This window comes from Heptranchias perlo, chromosome 2 (genome assembly GCF_035084215.1).
Source record: "Heptranchias perlo isolate sHepPer1 chromosome 2, sHepPer1.hap1, whole genome shotgun sequence".
Taxonomy (NCBI): domain Eukaryota; kingdom Metazoa; phylum Chordata; class Chondrichthyes; order Hexanchiformes; family Hexanchidae; genus Heptranchias; species Heptranchias perlo.
In genome coordinates, this window is record NC_090326.1 from 21,227,702 (window position 1) to 21,254,295 (window position 26,594).

The window sequence follows — 26,594 nt, forward strand, 5'->3', positions numbered from 1 at the left end:
ATGGGGTGCCAATACTGAATTTTATTGTATTGAATACTTTACTGCATTGTACTGTTCTGTATATTGCACTGAATACTTTACTGCATTGTGCTGTTCTGAATACTGTACTGCATTGTACTGAATACTATACTGCCCTGAGCTGTACTGTCCTGAACTGCTGTGCTCAGCTGTTCCAATCCAGCCTCGCCTTTAGTCCCGCCTCCCGTCAACCTACGTAAAGTCAGAAAACATCCGCGTGCCTGTCGGTGACCTAGCAACGAGAGCGAGCGCTGAGGGACAGAGCACAACAGTCGCCCCGGCAACCGGCGTCCTCTCGCGACCTCCTTCAAACCCGAGCCAACGGCCCGGAGCAGCGGGAGCGGGAGCCGCGCAGGGCGCCGAGTGTCAGCGCAAAGACGGTAAAGGGCGTCCGATATTATCCCGGGGTTAGTGATACAACCGGGGGTGGTGGTATTAGTGACATAGCGGGGTATTAGTTCGGTTGCCAACCCTCCAGGAATTAAAGACTAATCTCCGGGAGTAATTCAGGAACAAAATCATAGAGACAATAAAACAAAATTGGAGTTTAAAAGAACATTTTTTTGAACACTTTTGTTTACTTGTTATAAATATTGGACACGGGAAAAATGTCTGTTTGACTGAGGAAGGTGGTGCACTGCGAGTATGGAGAGGTCAGGCGGTGGCAGTGTGAGAGTGAGGTGGTTGGAGACAGGACTTCATGTGGCGACACTCCAGGAATATGTCCAACCAGAATTGGCAACCCTAGTGATTCAACAGGGGGCATTAGTGATAATAACGAGGCATTCGTAATAAAATGGGGCGTTTGTGGTAACGGGGCATTAATGATTCAACAGGGGGCATTAGTGATAATAGCAGGGTGCATTAACGCAATAACAAGGTGCTATTGGTATAATGGGGTATTAGTGATATAAAGAGGTGTTACTAGTATGACAGGGCATTGGTGATATAAGGGGGTGTTACTAGAATAATGGGGCATTCGTGACTCAACGGGGCATTGGTGAAATAACGGTGCATTAGTGATAATAGCAGGGGGCATTAGTGATATAGCAGGGTGCATTAACGCAATAATGAGGTGCTATTGGTATAACGGGGTATTAGTGATATAAAGAGGTGTTACTAGTATAACTGGGCATTGGTGATATAAGGGGGTGTTACTAGAATAACAGGGCATTCGTGACTCAACGGGGCATTCATGACTCAACAGGGGGCGTTAGTGATAACGGGGCATTCGTGTCACGGGGCATTAATGCTACAACAGGGGCATTAGTGATAATGGGGTATTCGTGATACATCGGGGGCATTAGTGAAATAACGGTGCACTAGCGCAATAATGAGGTGCTACTGGTATAATGGGGTATTAGTGATAAAATGGGGCACTAGTGATATAATGAAGTGTTATTGGTATAACGGGGCATTGGTGATATAAGGGGGCATTATTAGTATAACGGGGCATTAGTGATATAAGGGGGTGTTGCTAGTATAATGGGGCATTAGTGATAAAAGGGGATGTCACTAGTATAAGAGGGGTGTTACTGGTATTACAGGGATATTCGTGACATAAGCGGGGGTTTTACTTGTATACCGGGGGCATTAGTGATATAATGGGGAGTTACTGGTAAACCGGGGGCATTAGTGATATAACAGGGAGTTACTGGTTTAACAGGGGCAATAGTGATATAATGGGGAGTTACTGGTTTAACAGGGGCATTAGTGATATAATGGGGAGTTACTGGTTTAACAGGGGCATTAGTGATATAATGGGGAGTTACTGGTATAACAGGGGCATTAGTGATATAACAGGGAGTTACTGGTTTAACAGGGGCATTAGTGATATAATGGGGAGTTACTGGTTTAACAGGGGCATTAGTGATATAACAGGGAGTTACTGGTATAACGGGCATTAGTGATATAACAGGGAGTTACTGGAAAATCAGGGCATCAGTGATATAACAGGGAATTACTGGTTTAACAGGGGCATTAGTGACATCACAGGGAGTTATTGGTAAACCGGGGCATTAGTGAAATAACGGAAAGTTAATGGTAAATCAGGGAATTAGTGAAATAACGGAGTTACTGGTAAACCGGGGCATTAGTGATATAACGGGGAGTTTCTGGTAAACTGGGGCGTTAGTGATATAAAGGGGTGTTACTGGTATATTGGGGCATTAGCGAAATAACAGGGTGTTGCTGGTATGACAGGGCATTAATGAAATAATGGGATGTTGCTGGTAAATCGGGGCATTGTGATATAACGGGGGTGTTACTTATACAACAGAGGCATTTGTGAAATTACATTACAATAGTGACTACACTTCAAAAGTACTTCATTAGTTTGAAAGCATGTTCGGACATCCTGAGGTTGTGAAAGACGCTATATAAATGCAAGTTCTTTCTTTTCTTTAACAGGATGTTACTGATACAACAGGGGCATTCATGATATAACCAGGTGTTACTGGTATAACGGGGACATTGGTGATAAAATGGTGTGTTACTGGTATAACGGTGTGTTACTGGTAAAACTTGGGCATTAGTGATATACGGGTGCAACTCGTATAAGAGGGGCATTAGTGATATAGCAGGGTGCTACTGGTATAATGGTGTGTTACTGGTAAAAATTGGACATTAGTGATATACAGGTGCTACTGGTATAAGAGGCGTTAGTGATATTACGGGGTGTTACTGGTATACTGGGGCATTTGTGATATAAGGGTTGTTACTAGTATGACAGGGATATTAGTGACATAATGGGGTTTTACTGGTATAGTAGGGATATTAGTGATATAATGGTGGGGGGGGGGTTATTGGTATAGCAGGTGCATTAGTGATATAACAAGCAGCAGTCCTGTTATAACTGAGGTAATAGTGATATGATTGGTTTTTTTCATGATGTAACAACAGAAATTAGTGATATAACAAGTTATTAGTGAAATTACAATGGTATTTCTGATATAGGGTACAAGTAGTATGATAGGGGTATTAGTGATCTAACAGATATTAATGATGAGTATTAATGCAATAATAAATGGTGTTACTGAACAACAGATGTTCGTGATATAATGGTATTAGTGATGGATCGGGGGGGAATGGTGGGGTAAGTGATATAACGTGGTATTGTGCTATTAATGCTTGGTATTAATAGAAATTTTAGAAATTATCGAAATTTACAGCACAGACGGAGGCCATTCGGCCCATCATGTCTGTGCCAGCCGAAAAAGAGCTATCCAGCCTAATCTCACTTTCCAGCTACTGGTCCATGCGTTGTAGGTTACGGCACTTCAAGTGCATATCCAAGTACTTTTTAAATGCGATGAGGGTTTCTGCCTCTACCACCCTTTCAGGCAACGAGTTCCAGACCTCCAACCCACTCTGGGTGAAAAAAATTCTCCTCAACTCCCCTCTAATCCTTCTACCAATTACTTTAAATCTATGCCCCTTGGTTATTGACTTCTCTGCTAAGGGAAATAGGTCCTTCCTATCCACTCTATCTAGGCCCTTCATAATTTTATACACCTAAATTAAATCTCCCCTCAGCCTCCTCGGTTCCAAAGAAAACAACCCCAACCTATCCAATCTTTCCTCATAGCTAAAATTCTTTGAAATATATATCCAGAAGGTAAGACAATGGCAAGCGCAGACGAATGTAAAATACATTCAGTCAAATGCATTCAAATTCAGTAGGAAACATCTTGTAGACTTTGGCCAGCATTCGCACCTGTTAAAAATTCCCATTTAAGCAGGTGTCCCATCTAATTTAGTCCTTTCTCTGAAAACGAATATCCACACAGGACAAGGTAGAAACACTTGATCCCCCTCCCACCTTTTAAAAACACTGTTCATCACCACCACCTGGAAGGACAAGGGCAGCAGGCGCATGGGAACTCCATGTTCCCTTCCAAGTCACACACCATCCTGACTTGGAAATATATTGTTGTTCCTTCATTGCCGCTGGGTTTCTGATCCAAACAGAAAACAGAAAACTGGTGCTGTTTTTCATATGTTTAAACAGATGTAAAATGTGTTCATAATGCTCCAGGGAAAGGGACGAAAGAACAAAAGTTGTTTGATGTTACACATGACAAATTTAAGGTATGGGAGGAGAATATAGGAGGCAGACAGTTAATTATAACACACAGAGAACCAATAATGTAAATTAATGACTGGAATATAAGTGGATTGTGCAAGGCACATGTCTGTGCATTCAATAAACTGATTGATAGAGGATGAGCTATATTGAGGAAGAATAATTGCAGAGAAGTGTGTGTTACTTGATGGGGATGCAATAAGAAGGTTAAAAGGGATATTTATCCGAGGATTTAAGTATGTTTATCTACTTGAGTAAACTAAAAGGGAGCATTAAGTAAATTGCAAAACCTGCAGCCAAATGCAATTTGTGTTAGAAGGTTTGTTATAAAAAGCTTTGCTGTACAAAGATCCTGAGTGACTGTAGAATTAAAGTTGATGTGAGTTATTTCAGCCCAAAAACATGGTACTGCTTCTATCACGACAAGCCCAATAGTACAAATTGCATTCAGCTGGAGGTTTTACGTTGCTTTTAATGATCTATTTTTATTATTGTACAGAGACTCAGAGGGCAGTTGAAATCTCCAACTGCAGCCTTGTTTGCTCTTTGAAATTTGGAAATCAGGGACCTTTTTAGGCTGAACTCTGCAAATTCAAACAATGTCTTCCTGAAAGAGACTCGTGACTGAGGAGTTCAGTGTGCTTGGTAGTAGCCCAAGTTGTACTGCCTCTTTTGCATTGATGTACACTCATAACCTCTTTGCATTGATGTAAAATTGGCAATGTAACTGTATACTTAGCTCTGCTGGGAAGACCTGAGCAACTGTAAATGGCAACCAAGAGACAAATAGTCAGCAAGAGACCTATCGGTATCATTCCACACACACTTATTGTGACCGTTGAGTGTCCCATTACATTCAGACTCTACCATTCCTGTATGCACCGCATGTCCACACTGTGACTATTCTGGTGTCTTATTATACAAGCTGACATTATGCCCTAATCCTGTGAAAACCAACAATATTTTATTTTCAATTTAGAATGAATATACTGTGTGTGATGTTAAATTCAAGGGCCATTCAAATTGCATATAGTCTGATAATAACTTTTGTTTTCCACTAAGCTGTACTTTTGGGCGTTTCTCAATTGTGACTGAGACTTAAATTATAATGTCTCCAGCTCAAGCTGAGAGGTTTTGTAAGATGGCAAAAAGCACCATTGTTAAACTCATTCAGAACTTCATTTTTTCTAGTCTGTGATATTCCTGAGCTGTTCTCAAGTATATTATTGGCAATGTCAAGCCATTATGAACTGTCAGATGGATCTGATGGTTCTGATGGTTCAGTGACTAAATGCACTGTGTATCTGGCAGTGCGCCATACTGACTAGATAGGGTTCCAGTCAATCTCTGCTGAGTTAGCTGTTCTCAACCATTTGGAGAACTCCAACTGGCCTTAGTATTCCTCAAGCTAGGGAAGGGGGAAAATCAACCAGGATTCCTAAACTCATACATGAAGAATTGGCCACTGGAGGGATGCCAGTGCTGGTGGAACCATGCCCCATCTTTAGGAGAGGAGGGGCTAAATCCTAGGGGGAGGGGGTACGTCTGTGACGTTTTCTGAGAAGATTGATGACCTCGGTCACTGAGCTTGTAGACTTTGGATTACCTTCTGCAATTCAGGTGAAATTTAAAGGGATGTGGTCACTTAAAGGGAAGTAGGAGAATAGGGGACAAAAGTAAATCCTTTTGGGAGAGGTGTGGAAAACCATAAAGACCACATTAATGTAGAAATACGTGAACAGTTACTTGACCATAAAAAGAGAAAAGCATGATGGGTATTTGACCAATGTTAACTCCTTGACTCCCATACATAGGGTAGTTACAATTTCACACACACACACAGAAAGACACAATTGTCCTTGGTACGTTGAAAATTAAGTTGGCTGTCCAGGTGCTTGGTACTGTCTGGCCTTCCCCCTCCCCCCTTTCAGATAAGGGTATTGCTGGCTTATAATATAATGAGAATACAGTTTCTTGAGAGGCCATGTGGCCTTGATTCTGACTTCAGCCCTACTGATTAACCAGCTTTGGAATTTAGGGAGGTAGTGTTCTCAAGCCTGCGAGGCCTGCTACGTGCCAAAACAGGAATAAGCTATGGATGTCCAGAGGAGGCAGGCTCCCTGCTTGATTGACTAACTACTTGAACCAATAAGAATGTACATGTATGCCCATATTCCATGATAGACAGACATTACTGAATTAACTGTATAAAAGTTAACTGTCTTCCTATGTACAGTGAAGAGGTGGTTCTAACCATTGTATTAGACACCCTTCCACTTGAGCTCAAGTTTCTCTTAATTAAAATTCTTACTCAAGGCGGGGAAGGGAGGAGCGGGGGACTGGACGAGCAACGAACTTACGTGCCGGGGCCCGGAGAGAGTATTAACTATCAGATCTCAATTCCATATTCAGGCTTGGACTCCCACCCGAACCAGGAATCACTGTGGGAGCGGGAATTTGGGCAGCGGGAGGTGCATGTCAGAATCTTATTCATCAGCATAACCCACTATAAAATGTAACATTCCTTTGCCAGTTCTCCATTGAGTTCAACGGAGCAAACAATCTATTTTATATTTAATAGATAACATACCATTTTTGAGAATCATTGACAATTATTTTATTCAAATATTTGACCACTTAGTACTCAGCTTCATTTATAATTAAAATCGACACATTGCACTTAATTCAAATTACCTGGTAATTCACATTTGTGTTATCACTTTGCTGTATTATTTACGTTGTTTAATTCACATTATTGGATAATTAAATTTTGTTTAGTGCAAAAAACAAATTTGAATTATCAGAACTTTACTGTACTATACTCTACATTAGAAATCGTAAATATCTGTGCACAGCTTTGAGATCTAGTTTGAGTCTTTCACTCACTGGTCAATTTCTGGCTGGACTTTATGTGCAGCTCTGATTTGCGCTCCTCCGATATGTTCCTGTTTTACTCAGCCTCTTTCCTTTTTAATTCTTCTTTTCAGCAGTCATGCCTCTTCCTGATGTTATGTTCTGCGCTCAGCAGATTGAAATCCCCCCTGATTTTCCTGACATTTTAAAACAGTTTACAAAGGCTGCCATCCGGACCCAGCCACGTGATGTTCTTCAGTGGTCTGCTGCGTGAGTAAAACCTTTACATCAGCTAACAAGTTCACAACATTCTTTTTATTGAGAAACAAAGGTGAAGGGCCAAGGTTAAAAAGTGTAAGAAAGCTTTACTCCTGTTCATTTTCAATTATATCTTGACGACTTGGCTCTGAGAATCAGGATGCATGCTCTTAAGCTAGACCTTTAAGCAGTGGTTGAAGTAAGCACAATTTTGGAGATGTTTATCCCTTCGTTCCACTCTTACCTATCTGATCGTAGCCCAAGCATCTCCAGCAATGGCTTCGCTTCCCGTCCTCACACTGTTACCTCCGGAGTCTCCCAAAGATCTGACCTTGGCCCCCTTCCTCTTCTTCATCTACATGCTGCCCCTTGGCGACATTATCCACAGACATGGCGTCAATTTCCACATGTACAGTGACAACACCCATTTCTACCTCTCCACCACCTCTCTCGACCCCTCCACTGCCTCTGTATTGTCAGACTGCTTGTCCAACATTCAGTCTGGAATGAGCCGCAATTTCCTCTAGTTAAACACTGGGAAGGCTGAAGCCATCGTCTTTAACCCCCGCCACAAACTCTGTACCCTCGCCACCAATTCCATCACCCTCCCCGGCTATGGTCTCAGGCTGAACCAGACTGTTCCCAATTTCAGCCTCCTATTCGACCCTGAGCTGAGCTTCTCACACCATATGCGCTCCATTATGCTAGAGGAGCTCGAGCTCCGGATTTCGGAGCTTGAGCAGCAGCTGGCGTCACTGCAGTGCATCCACGAGGTTGAGAGCTACGTGGATAGCATGTTTCAGGAGGTGATCACCCCGCAGCTTAAGAGAATGCAGGCAGAGAGGGATTGGGTGACCGCCAAAAGGACAAGGAGGATCAGGCAGGTAGTGCAGGAGTCCCCTGAGTGCATCTCACTCTCTAACCAGGGTTCCTCTGCGGAGTGTAGCTGGAGCCAAATCCACAGCACCATGGATGGCTCAGCTGTACGGGGTGGGGGGGGGGGGAGGAGAAAGGTCAGGAGGGCAATAGTGTTAGGGGATTCTATAGTTAGGGGAGCAGAATGGTGTTTCTGTGGCCGCAGACGTGATTGCAGGATGGTACATTGCCTCCCTGGTGCCAGGATCAAGGATGTCACTGAGCGGCTGCAGAACATTCTGGGTGGGGAGGGTGAACAGCCAGAGGTCGTGGTCCATATCAGTACCAACGACATAGGTCGAAAGAGGGATGAGACCCTGCAGGCAGATTTTAAGGAGTTAGGCAAGAGATTAAGAAGCAGATTAAGAAGTGGATTACTCCCGGCGCCACGTACCACTGAGCATAGAAATAGGAGGATAGAGCAGATGAATGCATGGCTGGAAAGATGGTGCAGGAGGGAGGGCTTTAGATTCCTGGGGCATTGGGACCAGTTCTGGGGAAGATGAGACCTGTACAGGCCAGACGGGTTGCACAATGGAGCTGGGACCAATGTCCTCACGGGGAGGTTCACCCGTACTGTGGGGGAGGGGTGGTGTTCAAACTAATTTGTCAGAGGAATGGGCACCAGGATGTAGCATTGGAAAGGAGAAACAAGGGGCACAAAGGATCGGGGAGAAAAATAGCACTAAAGCAGAATTAATACGCCAGTAGGTGGGATCAGACTAAGAGAGAGTACAAGAAAGTCTAAGATTGGTTTGCAGTGCATTTGTGTAAAGGCATGAAGTATGGTAAACAAGGTTGGTGAGCTGCAGGTGCAAATAGCCACATGGGAATACGATGTCATGACGATAACGGAGACCTGGCTCAAAAAAGGGCAGGATTAGGTACTAAATATTCCTAGATACAAAGTGTTCAGGAAAGAAAGGAGGCGGGGGTGGTGGTGGCAATATTGATTAAGGAGAATATTTCAGTACTGGAGAAAGGGGATGTCCTGGAGGGGTCAAGGACAGAATCTATTTGGTTAGAGTTAAGAAATAAAAGAGGTACCATTACACTGCTGGGTGTATTCTATAAGCCACCAACTAGTGGGAAGGATATAGAGGAGCAAATTTGCAGGGAAATTACAGAGATGTGCAAAAGCTATAGAGTGGTGATAAATGGGGACTTCAACTATCCTAATATAGGCTGGGATAATAATAATAATATAAGGGGCACAGAGGGGGAGGAATTTTTGAAATGTGCTCAGGATAACTTTCTTAACCAGTATGTTTCCGGCCCGACAAGGAAGGAGGCATTGCTGGACTTGGTTCTAGGGAATGAGGTGGGCCAAGTGGAGCAAGTGTCAGTGGGGGAGCATTTAGGGAGCAGCGATCATAGTAACATAAGGTTTAGAATAGCTATGGAAAAGGACACGGACTACTCAAAAGTAAAAATACTCAATTGGACAAGGGCCAATTTCATTGGGATGAGAACAGATCTGGCCCGGGTAAATTGGAATCAAAGATTGTCAGGCAAAACTGTAATTGAACAGGCGGCCTTTAAAGAGGAGATAGTTCGGGTACAGTCTAGGTACATTCCCACAAGGCAGAAAGATAGGGCAACTAAAGCCAGAGCTCCCTGGATGACAAAAGAGACAGTGAGTAAGATGAAATGGAAGAAAGGGGTGTATGACAGATGTCAGGTTGATAACACAAGTGAGAACCAGGCTGAATATAGAAAGTTCAGAGGGGAAGTGGAAAAGGAAATAAGAGGGTCAAAAGTATGAGAGTATGAGAATAGACTGGCAACCAACATAAAAGGGAATCCAAAAGTCTTCTATAGGCATGTAAGCAATAAATGGGTAGTAAGAGGAGGGGTGGGGCCGATTAGAGACCATAAAGGAGATCCACTCATGGAGGCAGAGGGGATGGTGGAGGTACTAAATGAGTACTTTGCATCTGTCTTTACCAAGGAAGAAGATGCTGCCACAGGCTCAGTAAACAAAGATATAGTTGAGATACTGGATGGGTTAAAAATTGATGAAGAAGAGGTACTAGAAAGGCCAGCTGTGCTTAAAGTAGATAAGTCACCTGGTCCGGATGGGATGCACCCTAGGGTGCAAATTGCGGAGGTACTGGCCATGATCTTCCAAACATCTGTCGATATGGGGGTGGTGCCAGAGGACTGAAGAATTGCAAATGCTACACCCTTGTTCAAAAAAGGGTGTAAGGTTAAGCCCAGCAACTATAGGCCAGTCAGTTTAACCTCAGTGGTGGAGAAACTTTTAGAAATGATAATCCAGGTCAAAATTAACAGTCACTTGGACAAAGGTGGATTGATTAGGGAAAGCCAGCAATGATTTGTTAAAGGCAAATTGTGTTTAACTAACCTGATAGAATTTTTTGATGAGGTAACAGAGAGGGTAGAAGAGGGCAATGCAGTTGATGTGGTGTAAATGGACTTTCAAAAGGCGTTTGATAAAGTACCGCACGGTAGGCTTATCATCAAGATTGTGGCCCATGGAATAAAGGGGGCAGTAGCAACATGGATACAGAATGGCTAAGGGACAGGAAACAGAGAGTAGTGGTGAACGATTGTTTTTCGGACTGGAGGGAGATGTACACTGGTGTTCCCCAGGGTTCGGTGCTGGGACCACTGCTTTTCTTTATATTTATTAATGACTTGGACTTGGGTGTACAGGGCACAGTTTCAAAATTTGCAGATGACACAAAACTTGGAAGGGTAGTAAACAGTGAGGAGGATAGTGATAGACTTCAAGTGGATATAGACAGGCTGGTGGCATGGGCGGACACGTGGCAGATGAAATTTAACGCAGAAAAATGCGAAATGATACATATCGGTAGCAAGAATGAGGAGAGGCAATATAAACTAGAGGGCACAACTCTAAAAGGGGTACAGAAACAGAGAGATCTGGGGATATATTTGCACAAATCGTTGAAGGTGGCAGGGCAAGTTGAGAGAGTGGTTGAAAAAGCATACAGGATCCTAGGCTTTATAAATAGAGACATAGAGGACAAAAGTATGGAAGTCATGATGAACCTTTATAAAACACTGGTTCGGCCACAACTGGATACTGTGTCCAGTTCTGGGCATCGCACTTCAGGAAAGATGTGAAGGCCTTAGAAAGAGTGCAGAAGAGATTTACTAGAATGATTCCAGGGATGAGCGACTTTAATTGCGTGGATAGACTGGAGAAGCTGGGATTGTTCTCCTTGGCACAGAGATGGTTGCGGGGAGATTTGATAGAGGTATGCAAAATCATGAAGGGTCTAGACACAGTAGATAAAGAGAAACTGTTCCCATTGGCGGTAGGGTCATGAACCAGAGGACATAGATTTAAGGTGATTGGCAAAATGTGACATGAGGAAAAACTTTTTTACACAGCGAGTGTTAGGATCTGGAATGCACTGCCTGAGGGGGTGATGGATGCAGATTCAATCATGGCCTTCAAAAAGGAACTGGATAAGTACTTGAAAGGAAAAAACTTGCAGGGCTACGGGGAAAGGATGGGGGAGTGGACTAGCTGGATTGCTCTTGCATAGTGCCGGCATGGACTCGATGGGCCGAATGGCCTCCTTCTGTGCTGTAACCTTTCTATGATTCTATATGATTATAAAGACTATCTACTTGCATCCCTGTCACAAGTCCCACCTCTGCCCCTGCCTCAGCCCACCTGCTGCTGAAACTTTCATCCACATCTTTATCATCTCCTAACCCGACTATTCCAGGCCTCTCCTGGCTGGCCTCCTATCCTCCACCCTCTGTAAACTTCAGTTCATCCAATACTCTGCTGCCCAAATCCTATTCCACACCAGGTCCTGCTTACTTCTTAACTCTGTCCTTGCTGGCTCCAAAAACTCCAATTTAAAATTTTCATCTTGTGTTTAAATCCCTTAAAATGCTTCACTTCTCCTTATCTCTGTAACCTCCTCCAGCCCCACAAACCCCCAAACTCTCCGTTCATCTGACTCTGGCCTCTTGTGTATTCCCCCCCCCACTTCACCCCAATATTGTCGGCTGTGCCTTCGGCCATCTAGACCCCACACTCTGAAATTACCTCCCTAAACCTCTCCACTTCCCTCTCCTCTTTTAAGGCCCGCCTTACAGCCCACCTCTTTGACCAAGCTTTTGGTCACCCTTTCTAGGAGTTCCTTCTTTGGTTCAATGTCTGTTTTAGTTTGATAATGCTCCTGTGAAGCAATGTAGGACTTTTTCTTGATGTTAAAGGTGCTATATAAATGCAAGTTATTGTTGTTATTTAACTTGTTCAGTGGCGGTAACTGAGTCACTAGTTTAACCCTCCAATGAATAGTCTATTGCTATAGCCCTCAAATGAAGCCCACATTTGTATTATATTGTTTTAATAAATATTGCAGACTGAGAAACTGCTTTAGCAGTGACTGCTAATCATATTGATGCATGCATATTCCTTTAAAAAATGTAGCTCCTTCTTATTGTTTCCTTGTGCCATTCAGTTCTTAAATTCTTTAACTGTTCATATGTACTTGTCTCAAATATTAGAATGAAAAATCATTCTTGAAATGTCCTCACATTGTTTGTACACTTGAAGCAGACTCCAACGTATTATTTATTTTGTATAATACACATTGTATGGAACACAAATTAAGTTTATGCCCCAAAGTCTTGTTTTCGCTGGATCTGGCTGCGCAGACAGTGGGCATAATTTTAATTTGGAGCCAGGAACTCAGCCCGTCCCTAGATATTCGCATGGGGAACCCTGAAGCCAAATGAGTGTGTTGCTATCTGCGATCGCAACTCAATTGAAGGTAAGTATTTGAGCTTCTGGGTTTCCCACGCGCCAGGCAGCCAGATTGACAGGAGCGAAAGGAGCTGTGAATCGGGGGGGGAACGGGAGGGGAAGAGAGATCATGGGCCCCTGGAAAAATCGGAGTTTGGGGGAGGAGGTGGGAAGACGGGGGGGTTGAGGGGGTCATCCAGCATCGGGGTCGGGGGGGTGTCCGGAAGGCATCGGGGTCTTGGGGCACAGCCAGCATCGGAATCGGGCGGGGGGTTGAGTTCCAGTCAGCATTGGGGTGGGGGTCCAGCATGAAGGTGGGGGGCTGTCCAGCCTTGGGATCAGGGGGGTCCAGCATCGGAGGGTCCAGCATCAGTATCAGGGGTGGGTCCAGCATTGTGGTGTCCAGCATCAGGGAGGTCCAGCATCGGGTGGGGAAGGTGTGGAACGGCCCATTGCAGGGTCCTGTCGGCCTGGTGAGCCTATCAGGCCTGGATGAAGCTTTCCTGCTCCTCCAGGCCCACAAGCAGTGCAATAAAGGCACTCACCTCATAGATCTGGCCTTCCCTGCCTGCTTTCTCCTGACGTGAATTGGAAGCGATGGGAAACCTGAACAGGTAAGGTTAAATTCATTTAACTTTTGCAATACACAAAAAATTAAGTACCTCAACTATTTCAATGAGGTACATTGCCCCTTTAAGTATCGGCCCGCTGGCTTCAAGCGGGGGCGGGACTTCAGAGTTTCTGTTGTGCGCACACATCCAAATGCACCTCGGTTAAACCTGGAAGAGTTTGGAGCCGGGATGTGGTCCCGCTCCAAAAAGCTGTTATTTTAACCTCCCACCTGCCCCTAACCCACCCATTCTAGGGGGTTGGAATTACCCCAGTAAGTCAGTGGCCATCTGACCGTGGTTATGAAGCAACCATGACTTGTTGCAACATTGCCACTGAATTGGTTGGACATCACAGACTCGCACTGTGCATTATATTATGTTGCATGATTCATACTTGAGTAATGTATTCTGGCTGTCAAATTTCATGAACTGTGAATTGTTTCTTGATGACTTTGTCACGTTACTTGTCTGACATACAGTATTGGATGAGCAGAAATATCCTCCAATTAAATATTGGGAAGACCGAGGCACGTGTCTTTGGTCTCCGCCACAAACTCTCTTCCCCAGCCACCGACTCCATCCTTCTCCCTGGCCACTGTCTGAGGGTGAACCAGACTATTCGCAACCTTGGCGTTCTATTTAACCCTGAGCTGAGCTTCCGACCCGATATGCTCTCCTTCACTAAGACCACCTACTTCCATCTCCTTAACATCGCCCGCCTCCATCCCTACCTCAGCTCATCTGCTGCTGAAACCCTCATCCATGTCTTTGTTACCTCTGGACTCGACTATTCCAATGCTTCCGTGGCCGGCCTCCCACCTTGCTCTTCACAGAGGCATAAAGGGAAAAAATTAGATGAAAGAGCTATTAGGAGGGATTTGGTCAAAGAGCTGGGTTTTAAGGAAGGTTTTGAAGAAGTGGAGGCAGATGGATTTTTGGTGGGAATTCCAAAGCATACAGCTTAGGTTTTTTTTTATTCGTTCATGGGATGTGGGCGTCGCTGGCAAGTCCAGCATTTATCGCCCATCCCTAATTGCCCTTGAGAAGGTGGTGGTGAGCCGCCTTCTTGAACCACTGCAGTCCGTGTGGTGAAGGTTCTCCCTCAGTGCTGTTAGATAGGGAGTTCCAGGATTTTGACGCAGCGACGATGAAGGAACGGCGATATATTTCCAAGTCGGGATGGTGTGTGACTTGGAGGGGAACGTGCAGGTGGTGTTGTTTCCATGTGCCTGCTGTCCTTGTCCTTCTAGGTGGTAGAGGTCGCGGGTTTGGGAGGTGCTGTCGAAGAAGCCTTGGTGAGTTGCTGTAATGCATCCTGTGCACGGTACACACTGCAGCCACTGTGCGCCGGTGGTGAAGGGAGTGAATGTTAAGGGTGGTGGATGGGGTGCCAATCAAGCAGGCTGCTTTGTCCTGGATGGTGTTGAGCTTCTTGAGTGTTGTTGGAGCTGCACTCATCCAGGCAAGTGGAGAGTATTCCATCACACTCCTGACTTGTGCCTTGTAGATGGTGGAAAAGTGGCTGAAGGCATGGCTTCCAATAGTGGGGCAAAGGGAGAGGAGACAGTACGGTGTCCTAGTAGATTCCTATGTACCTGCAATTAATGTAACTTTGTGATCACTGTCGTTGATGTAGGTATTTTGCAGCTTTGTCTAAAGGTGAAACCCTTCCAGTGAAGGAGCGGTTTGAAATGCCAGTGGCAACACAGAAAAATGACACTGGTCTTACACCGGGACTTCTAAAGATTCTGCACAAACAGGTACAATAGTAGAAAGTTAAATATTACTCTTCAAGGCTGTTGTTAAAAATCTGAAGTACTCTACATTCACTGCTGAAAAAGACCATTATTCCATGTTTGCATTTGTACTTTTAAAATGCTCCCAGCTTACTGTCTATGTCAACCAGTAGGGCCTAGATCAACAGAATTTCTGTGGAATAATAATTGCCATGGGGTTAGATTTAAGTGCTTGCTCCTTTTTAGATATTGGGGGCGGGGTGTAATGCTTCCATCTATTCAAAGCTGGTGAGCTCAGATTAAAGCTCAGGTTTGATGGAGCAAAATCGATGCTCCAGTAGATCACATCTGGTGGGAATATTCCTGTACCATTCCCATTTGCACCCTTCCATCACTCTTCAGGATTTTATTTCCTCCCGCAGTGTGGTTCTAGTCACTGGTTAGGACCATGGTTACAGTTTGGAGGGATGTCTGCTGTTCAGCAATTGTTCCTTTCTAGGAGAGTTCTGAGCTTCTCCAGCAGTGCAGGGGAGTTCAACTCATTGCGTGCCAACAATCTTCAGTTTACTTCTCACACACGTTTGAGAGGAATTCTGGTTGATCCATCATCTCAACAAGAATTTCGACCTGGAGATCACATTGTAGATAGTGGAAATAGTGCAGATGATCTGGTGATGTAGAGGCCGTGGTGTGGAAGGTGAGGGAGAGACAGAGAATGACACCAGAGGCACATAAAATGGGGCAGATGAGGTTGAGAGTCTTGTGTTGATCACAAATGAGGGAAAATCCCAGCAGAATACTTGGGATACCTTTCAGAACTGGGGAGTTGTGGGGACTCAAAATTAAATGAATATTGGTGATGTTTCCCAGTCCTGAAGTAGATGCTCTCTTCATTGTCAGAATTTCATTTCTAAATTTCGGTCCGATGTCAGGTAGTTCTTCTTTAAATGGAGGGTGTTGAACGGTTTGCTCGGAAGGGTAGTTGAGGCCAGGATATTGGACTTGTTAAAGAAACTAGATGCTGTAATGGGATAAGATGGGATGAACCTATTTTGTGATTAATGAGAGCACTGCAGTCGAGTAAAGGAATGGTCCTTCTTTGGGTTTTTTTTTTATGACCATGAGATGCTTTTGTAGGAGCTACTTTAGATTGCTATTAAATGTAAACTGACCTTTATTTTATGATTGTCAAAATGTTTAAATGCTGCTGTACTGAAAACCAGTATCTTAAAGCTTTGTATTTATGTACCTTAGCTCTCCCCAAAGAACTATGTTGATGCGTATGAGCTGGAGGACAAATGGAAAGATCTAGGTTTGCCAATCCAACGACTGAAAAGCATTTTGCAACTGGGCAATTTTGAGAATGAGATTGAGTGGATGAAATTCCTGGCGCTTGCTTGCAGTGATTTGGGTGGGGTAGGTATACCTTTTATAAATGGTTTAAAACTATAGAACTACCACAGACCTTAAATTTACAAAACACTGAAGTTACAAACCAAATAGTCAATGAAACATCCATTGCACATAATAGAGCATGGTATTGTACATTATTTGCTGCATTTCTCATTTTCTCCAGTATTAACTTGTACTAATACATAAGCATAACAGTACAGAGCTCCAATATGAAGAGTGAATTAAAGTGATAAATGTGTTGTCTGTAATAAAAATATTAAATGTTAAGTGCTTTGATTAATCATTAAAAATCTGTAAATTCCAGTTATATTGACAGCCTCTGTAACTTCGAGTATCCATGTAGTGATGGTCAATCTGACTACCTTAAAATAAATCCCCAGGGTAATGTTATACTGTATTTATTTTCAACGCTTATCAAAGTGAGAGATGACCGTGCTGGAGAATGGAATACCTTTCCGGTGTTTGGATTCATTGTACATATCAAGCATGGTCCAGAGGCAAAGTAAAGCTCTCTTAACCTCACTCCAGTGAACATGTTAGTGCAAAGTCACCTGTGAGGCTTCTCTGAGTGAGATTGCCAATTTAGTGTCAGTCCACTAAATTATAGGCCCTTTTAGGTTGTGCACTAAAGACTGGGTTGAGATGGCCAACATTCATTACATTAAGTACCTTGACAACCATCAAGAAGAGGAGAATTTTACAACAGGTCTCAAATTCCGGCCCAAAGGCCAAGGAAAGTATTCTGTCACTCCTCAGTCAGCAGCGCTTGCATTTATATGGGACCTTTTAACGTAGAAAACATTTCAAGGCACTTTATGTAAATTGAAGAAAATAAATAAATAAAAGAATGTAAGAACATAAGAAATAGGAGCAGGAGTAGGCCATACAGCCCCTCGAGCTTGCTCCGCCATTCAATCAGATCATGGCTGATCTTTGACCTCAACTCCACTTTCCCGCCTGATCCCCATATCCCTTGAGTCCCCTAGAGTCCAAAAATCTATCCATCTCAGCCTTGAATATATTCAACGACTGAGCATCCACAGCCCTGTGGGGTAGAGAATTCCAAAGATTCACAACCCTCTGTGTGAAGAAATTCCTCCTCATCTCAATCTTAAATGGCCGACCCCTTATCTTAAGACTTTGCCCCCTAGTTCTGGATTCTCCAGCTAGGGGAAACAACCTCTCAGCATCTATCCTGTCAAGCCTCCTCAGAATCTTCTATGTTTCAATGAGATCACCTCTCATTCTTCTGAACTCCAGAGAATATAGGCCCATTCTACTCATTCTTTCCTCATAGGACAACCCCCTAATCCCAGGAATCAAACTAGTGAACCTTTGTTGCACTGCCTCTAAGGAATAAAAGAGTTGATGCCAAGCCATGGGGGCTGAATTTTGTGGTCTCCTGCCCAGTGGACCAGGGCAGTAGGGTCTTGGAAATGGCCTGGAAATACCTACTGCCTCGTTCCCACCGGGATCCTCTGAATTGGCAGTCGCCCAGAGAGAGCACGCAGCAGGTTAGGATATGCTTCCAATAGGACCCCCGATACCATTTTAGAGCTGAGACCTCTGAAGGCTCTGCCACCGATGGTGGGACATAGGGAGTGGGACGATGCAAGACTGGAGGAGGATACAGAGATGTGCGAGGCCACGGAGCGGTTTATGGACAAGAACAGGGTTTTTAATTTGAATGCACTGGGGGACTGAGACCCAATGTAGGCCAGTGAGGATAGGAGTGGAGGATGGGAGGCCAGCATGATGGACATTGGAGAAATTGAATCCAGAAGTGATAAAAGCATAAGTAAGGGTTTCAGTGACAGATGATCTGAGGTAAGGGCAGAGCCTGGCGATATTGTGCAGGTAGAAGTAAGCAGTCTTGGTAATGGATTGGATGTGGGGTTTGAAGCTCTTGATTGAACAGAACACCAAGATTTTTCTGATTCAGCTTGTCCTGATGGCCAGGGAACGGCATGGTCTTGGTGGCAAGCAACCAACATGTACGGCAGGGCCAAAAATCAAGGTTTCAGTCTTCAGTTGGAGGAAATATTTGACTCAACCATGATTTTGTTGGACAAGGAGTCTGACAGAGCAGAGTTGGTCCTAGGGTTGACGAAAGTGGCGGCGAGATAGAGTCGGGTTATCAGCATGCATACAGAAGATGACCCCATGCCTGCCGATGGTGCTATCGAGGGGCAGGTGGTAGATAGATCCATGGGGGACTCCAGAGATGATGGTATGGATGGAAGAAGAGAAGCCATGGCTGGAGATACGCTGGCTGCTTTTGTACAGGTGGAAATGCATCAACATGAGGGGCAGTCCCACAGAGCTAGACAATCAAGGAGAGGAAGTGAATGAGGATGGTGTGATCAACCACAGGAAATGCTATGGAGAGGGCGAGGAGGGATAATGCACTGCAGTTACATTCACGGAGAATGTCATTTGTGACTATGACCAGAGTGGTCTTGGTGCTATGAGTAAGGCAGAAGCTGGACTGATTGATTCGAATAGCGATTTTTGAGAAGTGTGCATGGAGCTGGGAACTACATTGACTGATCATGATTTGGCACCAAATGTTCCTGATTCAACAGTCAGAATGTTGGATTTTCATGTTACAGGGTATCGTTCCGAGGTTAGTGCTAATGCACATTACTATGCATTGTTTGGGTTGCTGTCTTTTGGATGAGACATTTGGATGTATACTATTAAAAAAAAAGCAGGGATTTATCCCAGTATCTTGGCCAGCATTTCTCCCTCAACACGACCAAGAACAGATTATCTGGTCATTCATTCATTTGCTATTTGTTGGACCTTGCTATAGACAAATTTAGCTGTCATGTTTGCCTTGTGTTTTGCTTGTAAAGTGCCTTGGGATGTCCTGAGGAGGTGAAGGGTGATATATAAATGCAAGCTCATTTGTTCCTAACTGCTTCCCTCCCTCCCTCACATTCTAGATAAAAAGAGTTTAGTGGGAGGTTGAACAATTTTTCTTCACTATTGTTCCAAGTTTCGAGTCTGCCTTAAATATTCTATCGGGTACAGCAGTATTTTTCACTGCTGTACCCAACCATCTTCTATGCAAGAGCATGCCCATGATGCCCAATATCTAATTATACGATAGCGTAGGGATGTAGGACTTAGACCCCTTGTGGTCTGAACTGCATATCGTGTCTTTCTCATGTGCACTCACATTCTCCAATTTTTTTGAAAGTGGACTAAGAAACACTAGCGAGGTGAGGCCAGATACAAATCGTTAAACTGCTTTATTTCACAGACAACAGATGTAATAAAATCTCAAATTGATTCAATTAACTATAGAACCCTTCTCTTAAGAACAAGAAAAATAATTAAAATATGCCACACCATCTCTATTGTTGGGCTTGCTTAACTTTTCCAGGTCAGCCTTTCCGATTCTGAATGGCTCTGGGCTTGAAATGAACGAGTTCCCCTCACCAGGCCAGGATTCCTCCCCAGACCTAGCTGGCCGAGGACTACCCCATGTCCCTGTCCTCTGTCCTCTTTGCTCTGTGTACCAAACCAGTAGGAGAGTTGTCCTTACTTCTTACTCGTCCAGTGATTTACCAGTAGGCCTATCAATAAAACCAGCTACTGGCCTTGGGATGTGGGTTTTAAAAATAAAAATCTCTTGCTGTTCTCAAAATGTAAGGAATCTTACAACACCAGGTTATAGTCCAACAGTTTTATTTGAAAATCACAAGCTTTCGGAGATTATCTCCTTCGTCAGGTGAGTGAGTGAATGAGAGGTTCTCAAATCGCATATCTTATATTAGGCTGGGAATCAAAGGTGTCGTTGGTGTTCAGACAGGTTAGCCACGGAAAACAGTATGTCCCAGTATACTGAATACACAAGGGTCAAATTACACAGACAAGGAGAGAAAGAGACCCGAAAGGCAGAGAGAGAGAGAGAGAATGTCCAGTTGTATTAAAAACAGATAACTTTTTTTTCCCGCTGGTGGGGTTACGTGTAGTGTGACATGAACCCAAGATCCCGGTTGAGGCCGTCCTCATGGGTGCGGAACTTGGCTATCAATTTCTGCTTGACGATTTTGCGTTGTCGTGTGTCTCGAAGGCCGCCTTGGAGAATGCTTACCTGAGGATCGGTGGCTGAATGTCCTTGACTGCTAAAGTGTTCCCCGACTGGGAGGGAACCCTCCTGTCTGGCGATTGTTGCGCGGTGTTCATTCATCTGTTGTCGTAGTGTCTGCATGGTCTCGCCAATGTACCATGCTCTGGGGCATCCTTTCCTGCAACGTATGAGGTAGACAACGTTGGCCGAGTCACAGGAGTATGAACCATGTACCTGGTGGGTGGTGTCCTCTCGTGTGATGGTGGTATCTGTGTCGATGATCTGGCATGTCTTGCAAAGGTTGCCGTGGCAGGGTTATGTGGTGTCGTGGACGCTGTTCTCCTGAAAGCTGGGTAATTTGCTGCGAACGATGGTCTGTTTGAGGTTGGATGGCTGTTTGAAGGAGAGTAGTGGAGGTGTGGGGATGGCCTTAGCGAGGTGTTCGTCGTCATCGATGACATGTTGAAGGCTGCAGAGAACATGGCGTAGTTTCTCCGCTCCGGGGAAGTACTGGACGACGAAGGGTACTCTGTTGGTTGCGTCCCGTGTTAGTCTTCTGAGGAGGTCTATGCAATTCTTCTCAGACCACCCAACCTCAAACAGACCATCGTTCGCAGCAAATTACCCACCAGGTACATGGTTCATACTCCTGTGACTCGGCCAACGTTGTCTACCTCATACGTTGCAGGAAAGGATGCCCCGGAGCATGGTACATTGGCGAGACCATGCAGACACTGCGACAACGGATGAACAGACACCGCGCAACAATCGCCAGACAGGAGGGTTCCCTCCCAGTCGGAGAACACTTTAGCAGTCAAGGACATTCAGCCACCGATCCTCGGGTAAGCATTCTCCAAGGCGGCCTTTGAGACACACGACAACGCAAAATCGTCGAGCAGAAATTGATAGCCAAGTTCCACACCCATGAGGACGGCCTCAACCGGGATCTTGGGTTCATGTCACGCTACACGTAACCCCACCAGCGGGAAAAAAAAAAGTTATCTGTTTTTAATGCAACTGGGCATTCTCTCTCTCTCCCTCTCTGCCTTTCGGGTCTCTTTCTCTCCTTGTCTGTGTAATTTGACCCTTGTGTATTCAGTATACTGGGACATACTGTTTTCCGTGGCTAACCTGTCTGAACACCAACGACACCTTTGATTCCCAGCCTAGTATAAGATATGCGATTTGAGAACCTCTCATTCACTCACTCACCTGACGAAGGAGATAATCTCCGAAAGCTTGTGATTTTCAAATAAAACTGTTGGACTATAACCTGGTGTTGTAAGATTCCTTACATTTGTCCACCCCAGTCCATCACCGGCATCTCCACATCATGGTTCTCAAAATGAATAGAGGGAACCAGGCTTACTAGGCCAAGAATGAGACAATTGAAAGAAAGAGCTTGTATTTAGACAGCATCTTTCACGACATCAGTATGCTCCAAAGCACTTCCCAACCAATGAATTAGTTTTGAAGTTACTGATGTTATGTTCCAATTAGAAGATTGAGCTTCGTGATTCTAGGTTTCAACACCAGATGGAGCTGTGCAACACTTGTTATTTGTAGTTAAGCGTGTACTGTTTCAAAACCAAAATAAGGTAAAACAAGAAGCAAATTACAAGATAGTACTTTTTCAAAATAAATTTAATCTCTTCTGACCTGACTTGTTGCTACAACTATTGGCTATCTAGTTCCCCAAATGATCCTGATTACATATTGGCAATGTCGTGTACAACATAATTTCCAAGGAATTTGTCAGTTTTTCAGTCCCTACCAGATGCACAACTTGTATTCACAGCAGGAATGAGAGTTTTAATAATCCCAACGTAAGATAATTATACTGTAGAGGGGAGAGAAGGGGGGTGAAATCTTGTATATGGGGGCTCAACGTTAATCCTTGAGTTAGATTTATCATTGGATTTCCTGAGTTAAAATTCTCTCTTTTGGTTCAGTACAAAGGAGTGTTCCACATCCAATCTGCAAATCTCATGATTTAAAAAAAAATGTTTTCTTTTGTGTGGGAAAACACCCATTCTGTTCCCATAGTTCTGCTTCATAGGTCATTGTTTTAAGACCCAATATTGGCCATTGTCTTTGTGGTATGTTCAGAATTTGGTTAAATAGAACTGTCATTTTTTTTCCTGTTGTTTTTATTTAATGATATAGAACCTTCATGTTTACTACTTTAGCACAAGCGTACAGCATCTTACATTTCTCTACTTAGAGAAATGTACCATTCAGCGGTTTGATTTTTCCACATGATATCTTATCTACAGTGAAACCATCAATAAATGCTATAAACAGCAAAAGGTAGCACATAGTAGACTCATGACTAAGGTCAAAGCATATGGAGTCAGGGGACAAGTCGCAGAATGGATAGCAAGCTGGCTACAAGACAGAAAACAGAGAGTAGGGGTTAAAGGTAGTTACTCAGACTGGCAAAAGGTGGGAACTGGTGTTCCACAAGGATCACTGCTGGGACCACTGCTGTTCACCATTTACATAAACGATTTGGACTCGGGAATCGGAAGTACAATTTCAAAATTTGCGGACGACACCAGATTGGGAGTATAGTTAATATGGAGGAGGACTGCGACAAAATACAGGAAGACATTAATAAACTTGCAGAATGGGCGTGTAATTGGCAAATGAATTTCAATATTGATAAATGTGAGGTGGTATGTTTTGGTAGGAAGAATAAGGGGGCCACATACTGCTTGGATGATAAGAGTCTAAATGGGGTAGAGGAGCAGAGGGATCTGGGGGTATGGATACACAAATCACTAAAAGTAGTGACGGAGGTTAGTAAGACCATTAAAAAATAAGCAAACCAAGCACTAGGGTTTATTTCTAGAGGGATAGAATTGAAAAGCAGAGAAGATATGTTAAACTTGTGTAGAATCTTGGTTAGACCACACTGGAAGTGTGTGACCAGTTCTGGTCTCCATATTATAAAAAGAATATAGAGGGACCTGAGAAGGTGCAAAAAAGATTTACTAGGATGATACCAGAGCTGAGAGGTTATACCTATCAGGAAAGATTGAGCAGGCAGGGGCTGTTTTCTCTATAAAGAGAAGACTGAGAGGTGACCTGGTAGAGGTATTTAAGATTATGAAAGGGTTTGATAGGGTAGACGTAGAGAAGATGTTTCCACTTGTGGGGGAGATTAGAACTAGGAGCCATAAATATAAGAGAGTCGCTAATAAATCCAATCGGGAATTCAGGAGAAACTTCTTTACCCAGAGAGTGGTTAGAATGTGGAACTTGCTACCACAAGGAAAAGTTGGTGACTAGCATAGATGCATTTAAGGGGAAGCTAGATAAACACATGAGGGAGAAAGGAATAGAAGGATATGCTGATAGGGTTAGATGAAGTAGGGAGGGAGGAGATTTGTGTGAAGCATAAACACCGGCATGGACCTGTTGGCCTGTTTATGTGCTGTACATTCTATATAATTCTATGTAATTATAATGATGTTTTTCATTGCAGTCCTTACCGTTTACACCATCCACGCTTATCGCAGGCAGCCGCCTATATCAGAACAGAACCAGGGGAGGGACAAAGCAGTGGCACCTCCATTTAAATTTTGGGTTTAATCTACTCTACATCACAGGGTCACATCACTAAAACAATATACAGCATGTTACTTGCAGAATAGCAGGGCCTGGGTACTAGACATCTTGGAACTCGTTCAATCCAAAAAGGAATTGGTGTTTTTTTTCATTTTTCCTTTTCCATTTTCGTAGGGTAGAATCAGCTGCTGGTTCATCGATTAAGGATTTTGCACTATGCTCCCCAAGTGACTCTCTCCCAGCTCCATTGTGCAAAGGGGTCTCATTCTGACTACATCGCCAATCCTCAACTGATGATTGCACATCAAGTGCAATAAAACACATGGGTCGGACCATTGCACAAAATTCTTTAAAGGGGAAATGCCCCCAGGAGAACTTCCTTTGAAGATAATTAATAATGCTATTTGTATGTGGAGATAAAATAGTTATGATTTTCCTTATTCTTCATAGTTCAAACATTTTGTCCAACAGGGCAGTTTTCCAAAGCTCAGTGCCTTGCCAGTGAGCACTGCAGCTCTGCCACAGCCATTAGTCAAGCACATCATTTGTAAGGATAATTCTCTCAAATTTAAACTAAGGATTTATAGGATGATTGATAAAAGCGTTCTAATTGTATTTGCCCCATACTGAGTGCACATTCTCTTTCTTGACAGTTTTAGACTGCAGGAGGAAATCTCAATAAACATGAGGTTATAACAACACAGAGACTGGTGCCTCTGTTAAATGCAAAATCTTATATATATGTATACACACAGTAGCAGATAAATTATATTTTGTTTTCTTTTTGAAGAGTCTCTTCAGTGCCCTGAAATATGCCTGTGAAATCCTAACGACTGACCCAACGGGAGGTGCTGCCCACATCGAATTCGAAACCTTCACGTTTCTGTACACCTATCTGGCAAAGATGGACGGGGAAATTCTGGAGTCTGAAGTTGAAGAAGTGCTTTTATGTTTACAGGAAGATGTGTGAGTATGAAATGCAGCCTAGCCCTACAACTGCAGCATGCCAGGGGCTTCTAACTTTTGCTAAGTGTAGTCTAGGTGAAGAAAAGAGTAGGATTGGCACTCATGTTGAATAGTAGTCTGAAAAGATGCATACAGAATTATAGATACAAGTCATTAATTCAATTGAGGGACACTAGTGATCTTAACATCATCAGAACCCTGAGATCACTTATTGCCTTTCTGCAGTTGTCTTTTATTCTTCATAACTAATTTCAGATAGTGGCGATAAAATGAAAACCCGTGAATGCTGGAAATCTGAAATAAAAACAGGAAACGTTGGCAACTTCCCAGTGGCTCAGCAAGTTTATGAAGTGAGCACCTGATCCATAAAACCCAGAAAGCTCGTAGACTCCAGCTGTGGTGGCAGTAGGGATGCTACACTTGGCCATGACATTCCTGGGATAAGGAATGGAAAATCGGCCATTGTGTGCCTGCTCCTGCTCCTGAAGTGTATTCATGTAGCTGTGAGCTGGCTGGACTGTGGTGCCTCCATGGTTTAAAAGCTTGCTGGCATTCACCAGCAATGGTCACAGGCCACTAGGGTGAGCATATCCATAACCCCAGCACTGTATCAGTCCCTTCAGGAGAAGAGAGGGGGAGGGGAAGAAAATTGGCAAGAAAAAAATGCAGGCAATGCATAGTAGGCCAGTTAGTATCTTAAAAAAAAAAGATGGGTTAACATTTTAGATGGGACATCTCTGATGACCCCAAAACTTTGGAGGTAATTTTAACTTTGACTGATGGTGTAAAACAGGCAATATTGAATTAGCCGCCCATTATACGCCTTACCCGACATTCCCTTTCACTGACTTCAATGGAAAGCAAAATCGAGCGGGGTGTCTAATGGGCGGCTAATTTGATATTGCCCGTTTTACACCATTGCCCAAAGTTAAAAATTCCCCCTGTGTGTTTGTGTGTGTGTGAAAGCAGAGAAGGGGGAGAAGAGGAATGCTAAATATTTTGAAATAAAATAAATACTTGGGGGTAATTTTAACCTTCGCATCCGAATGGTAATTTGGCGAGGCAGATTAGTCTCCCATTGTTGAAACCACTCGATTTTCTTTCCATTGAAGGTGAAGGTGGAAATTACCTTGTATTCATCATGTTATTGAAACATCTCAAACCACTTCACATAGTGAATTGCTTCAAACGTGCAATAATTGTTATTCAGGCAAAACATGGTACCATTCTGCACTAGCAACATTCCACAAACAGCAATGAGAAGAATGGCTGATTAATTGTGTTTCTTTTCACCACCTTGATATTGGTTTAGGGAGGAATGTTGGCC

General features: G+C 43.7%; 1 protein-coding gene across 3 annotated transcripts in view; it reads left to right on the plus strand.

Moving 5' to 3' along the window:
• Positions 1-257: 257 nt before the first annotated feature.
• Positions 258-26,594, plus strand: part of ropn1l (rhophilin associated tail protein 1-like) — a 75,572-nt gene continuing 49,235 nt past the window's right edge. For 2 of the 3 annotated variants that reach the window (XM_067997191.1, XM_067997173.1), the window contains exons 1-5: positions 258-398; positions 7,090-7,225; positions 15,135-15,258; positions 16,489-16,650; positions 25,092-25,267. In XM_067997191.1, the coding sequence (XP_067853292.1) occupies positions 7,095-7,225; positions 15,135-15,258; positions 16,489-16,650; positions 25,092-25,267 (593 nt within the window). In that variant the 5' untranslated portion in view covers positions 258-398; positions 7,090-7,094. The remainder of the gene's footprint in view (positions 399-7,089; positions 7,226-15,134; positions 15,259-16,488; positions 16,651-25,091; positions 25,268-26,594) is intronic. The other variant, XM_067997183.1, reaches the window with a different exon arrangement.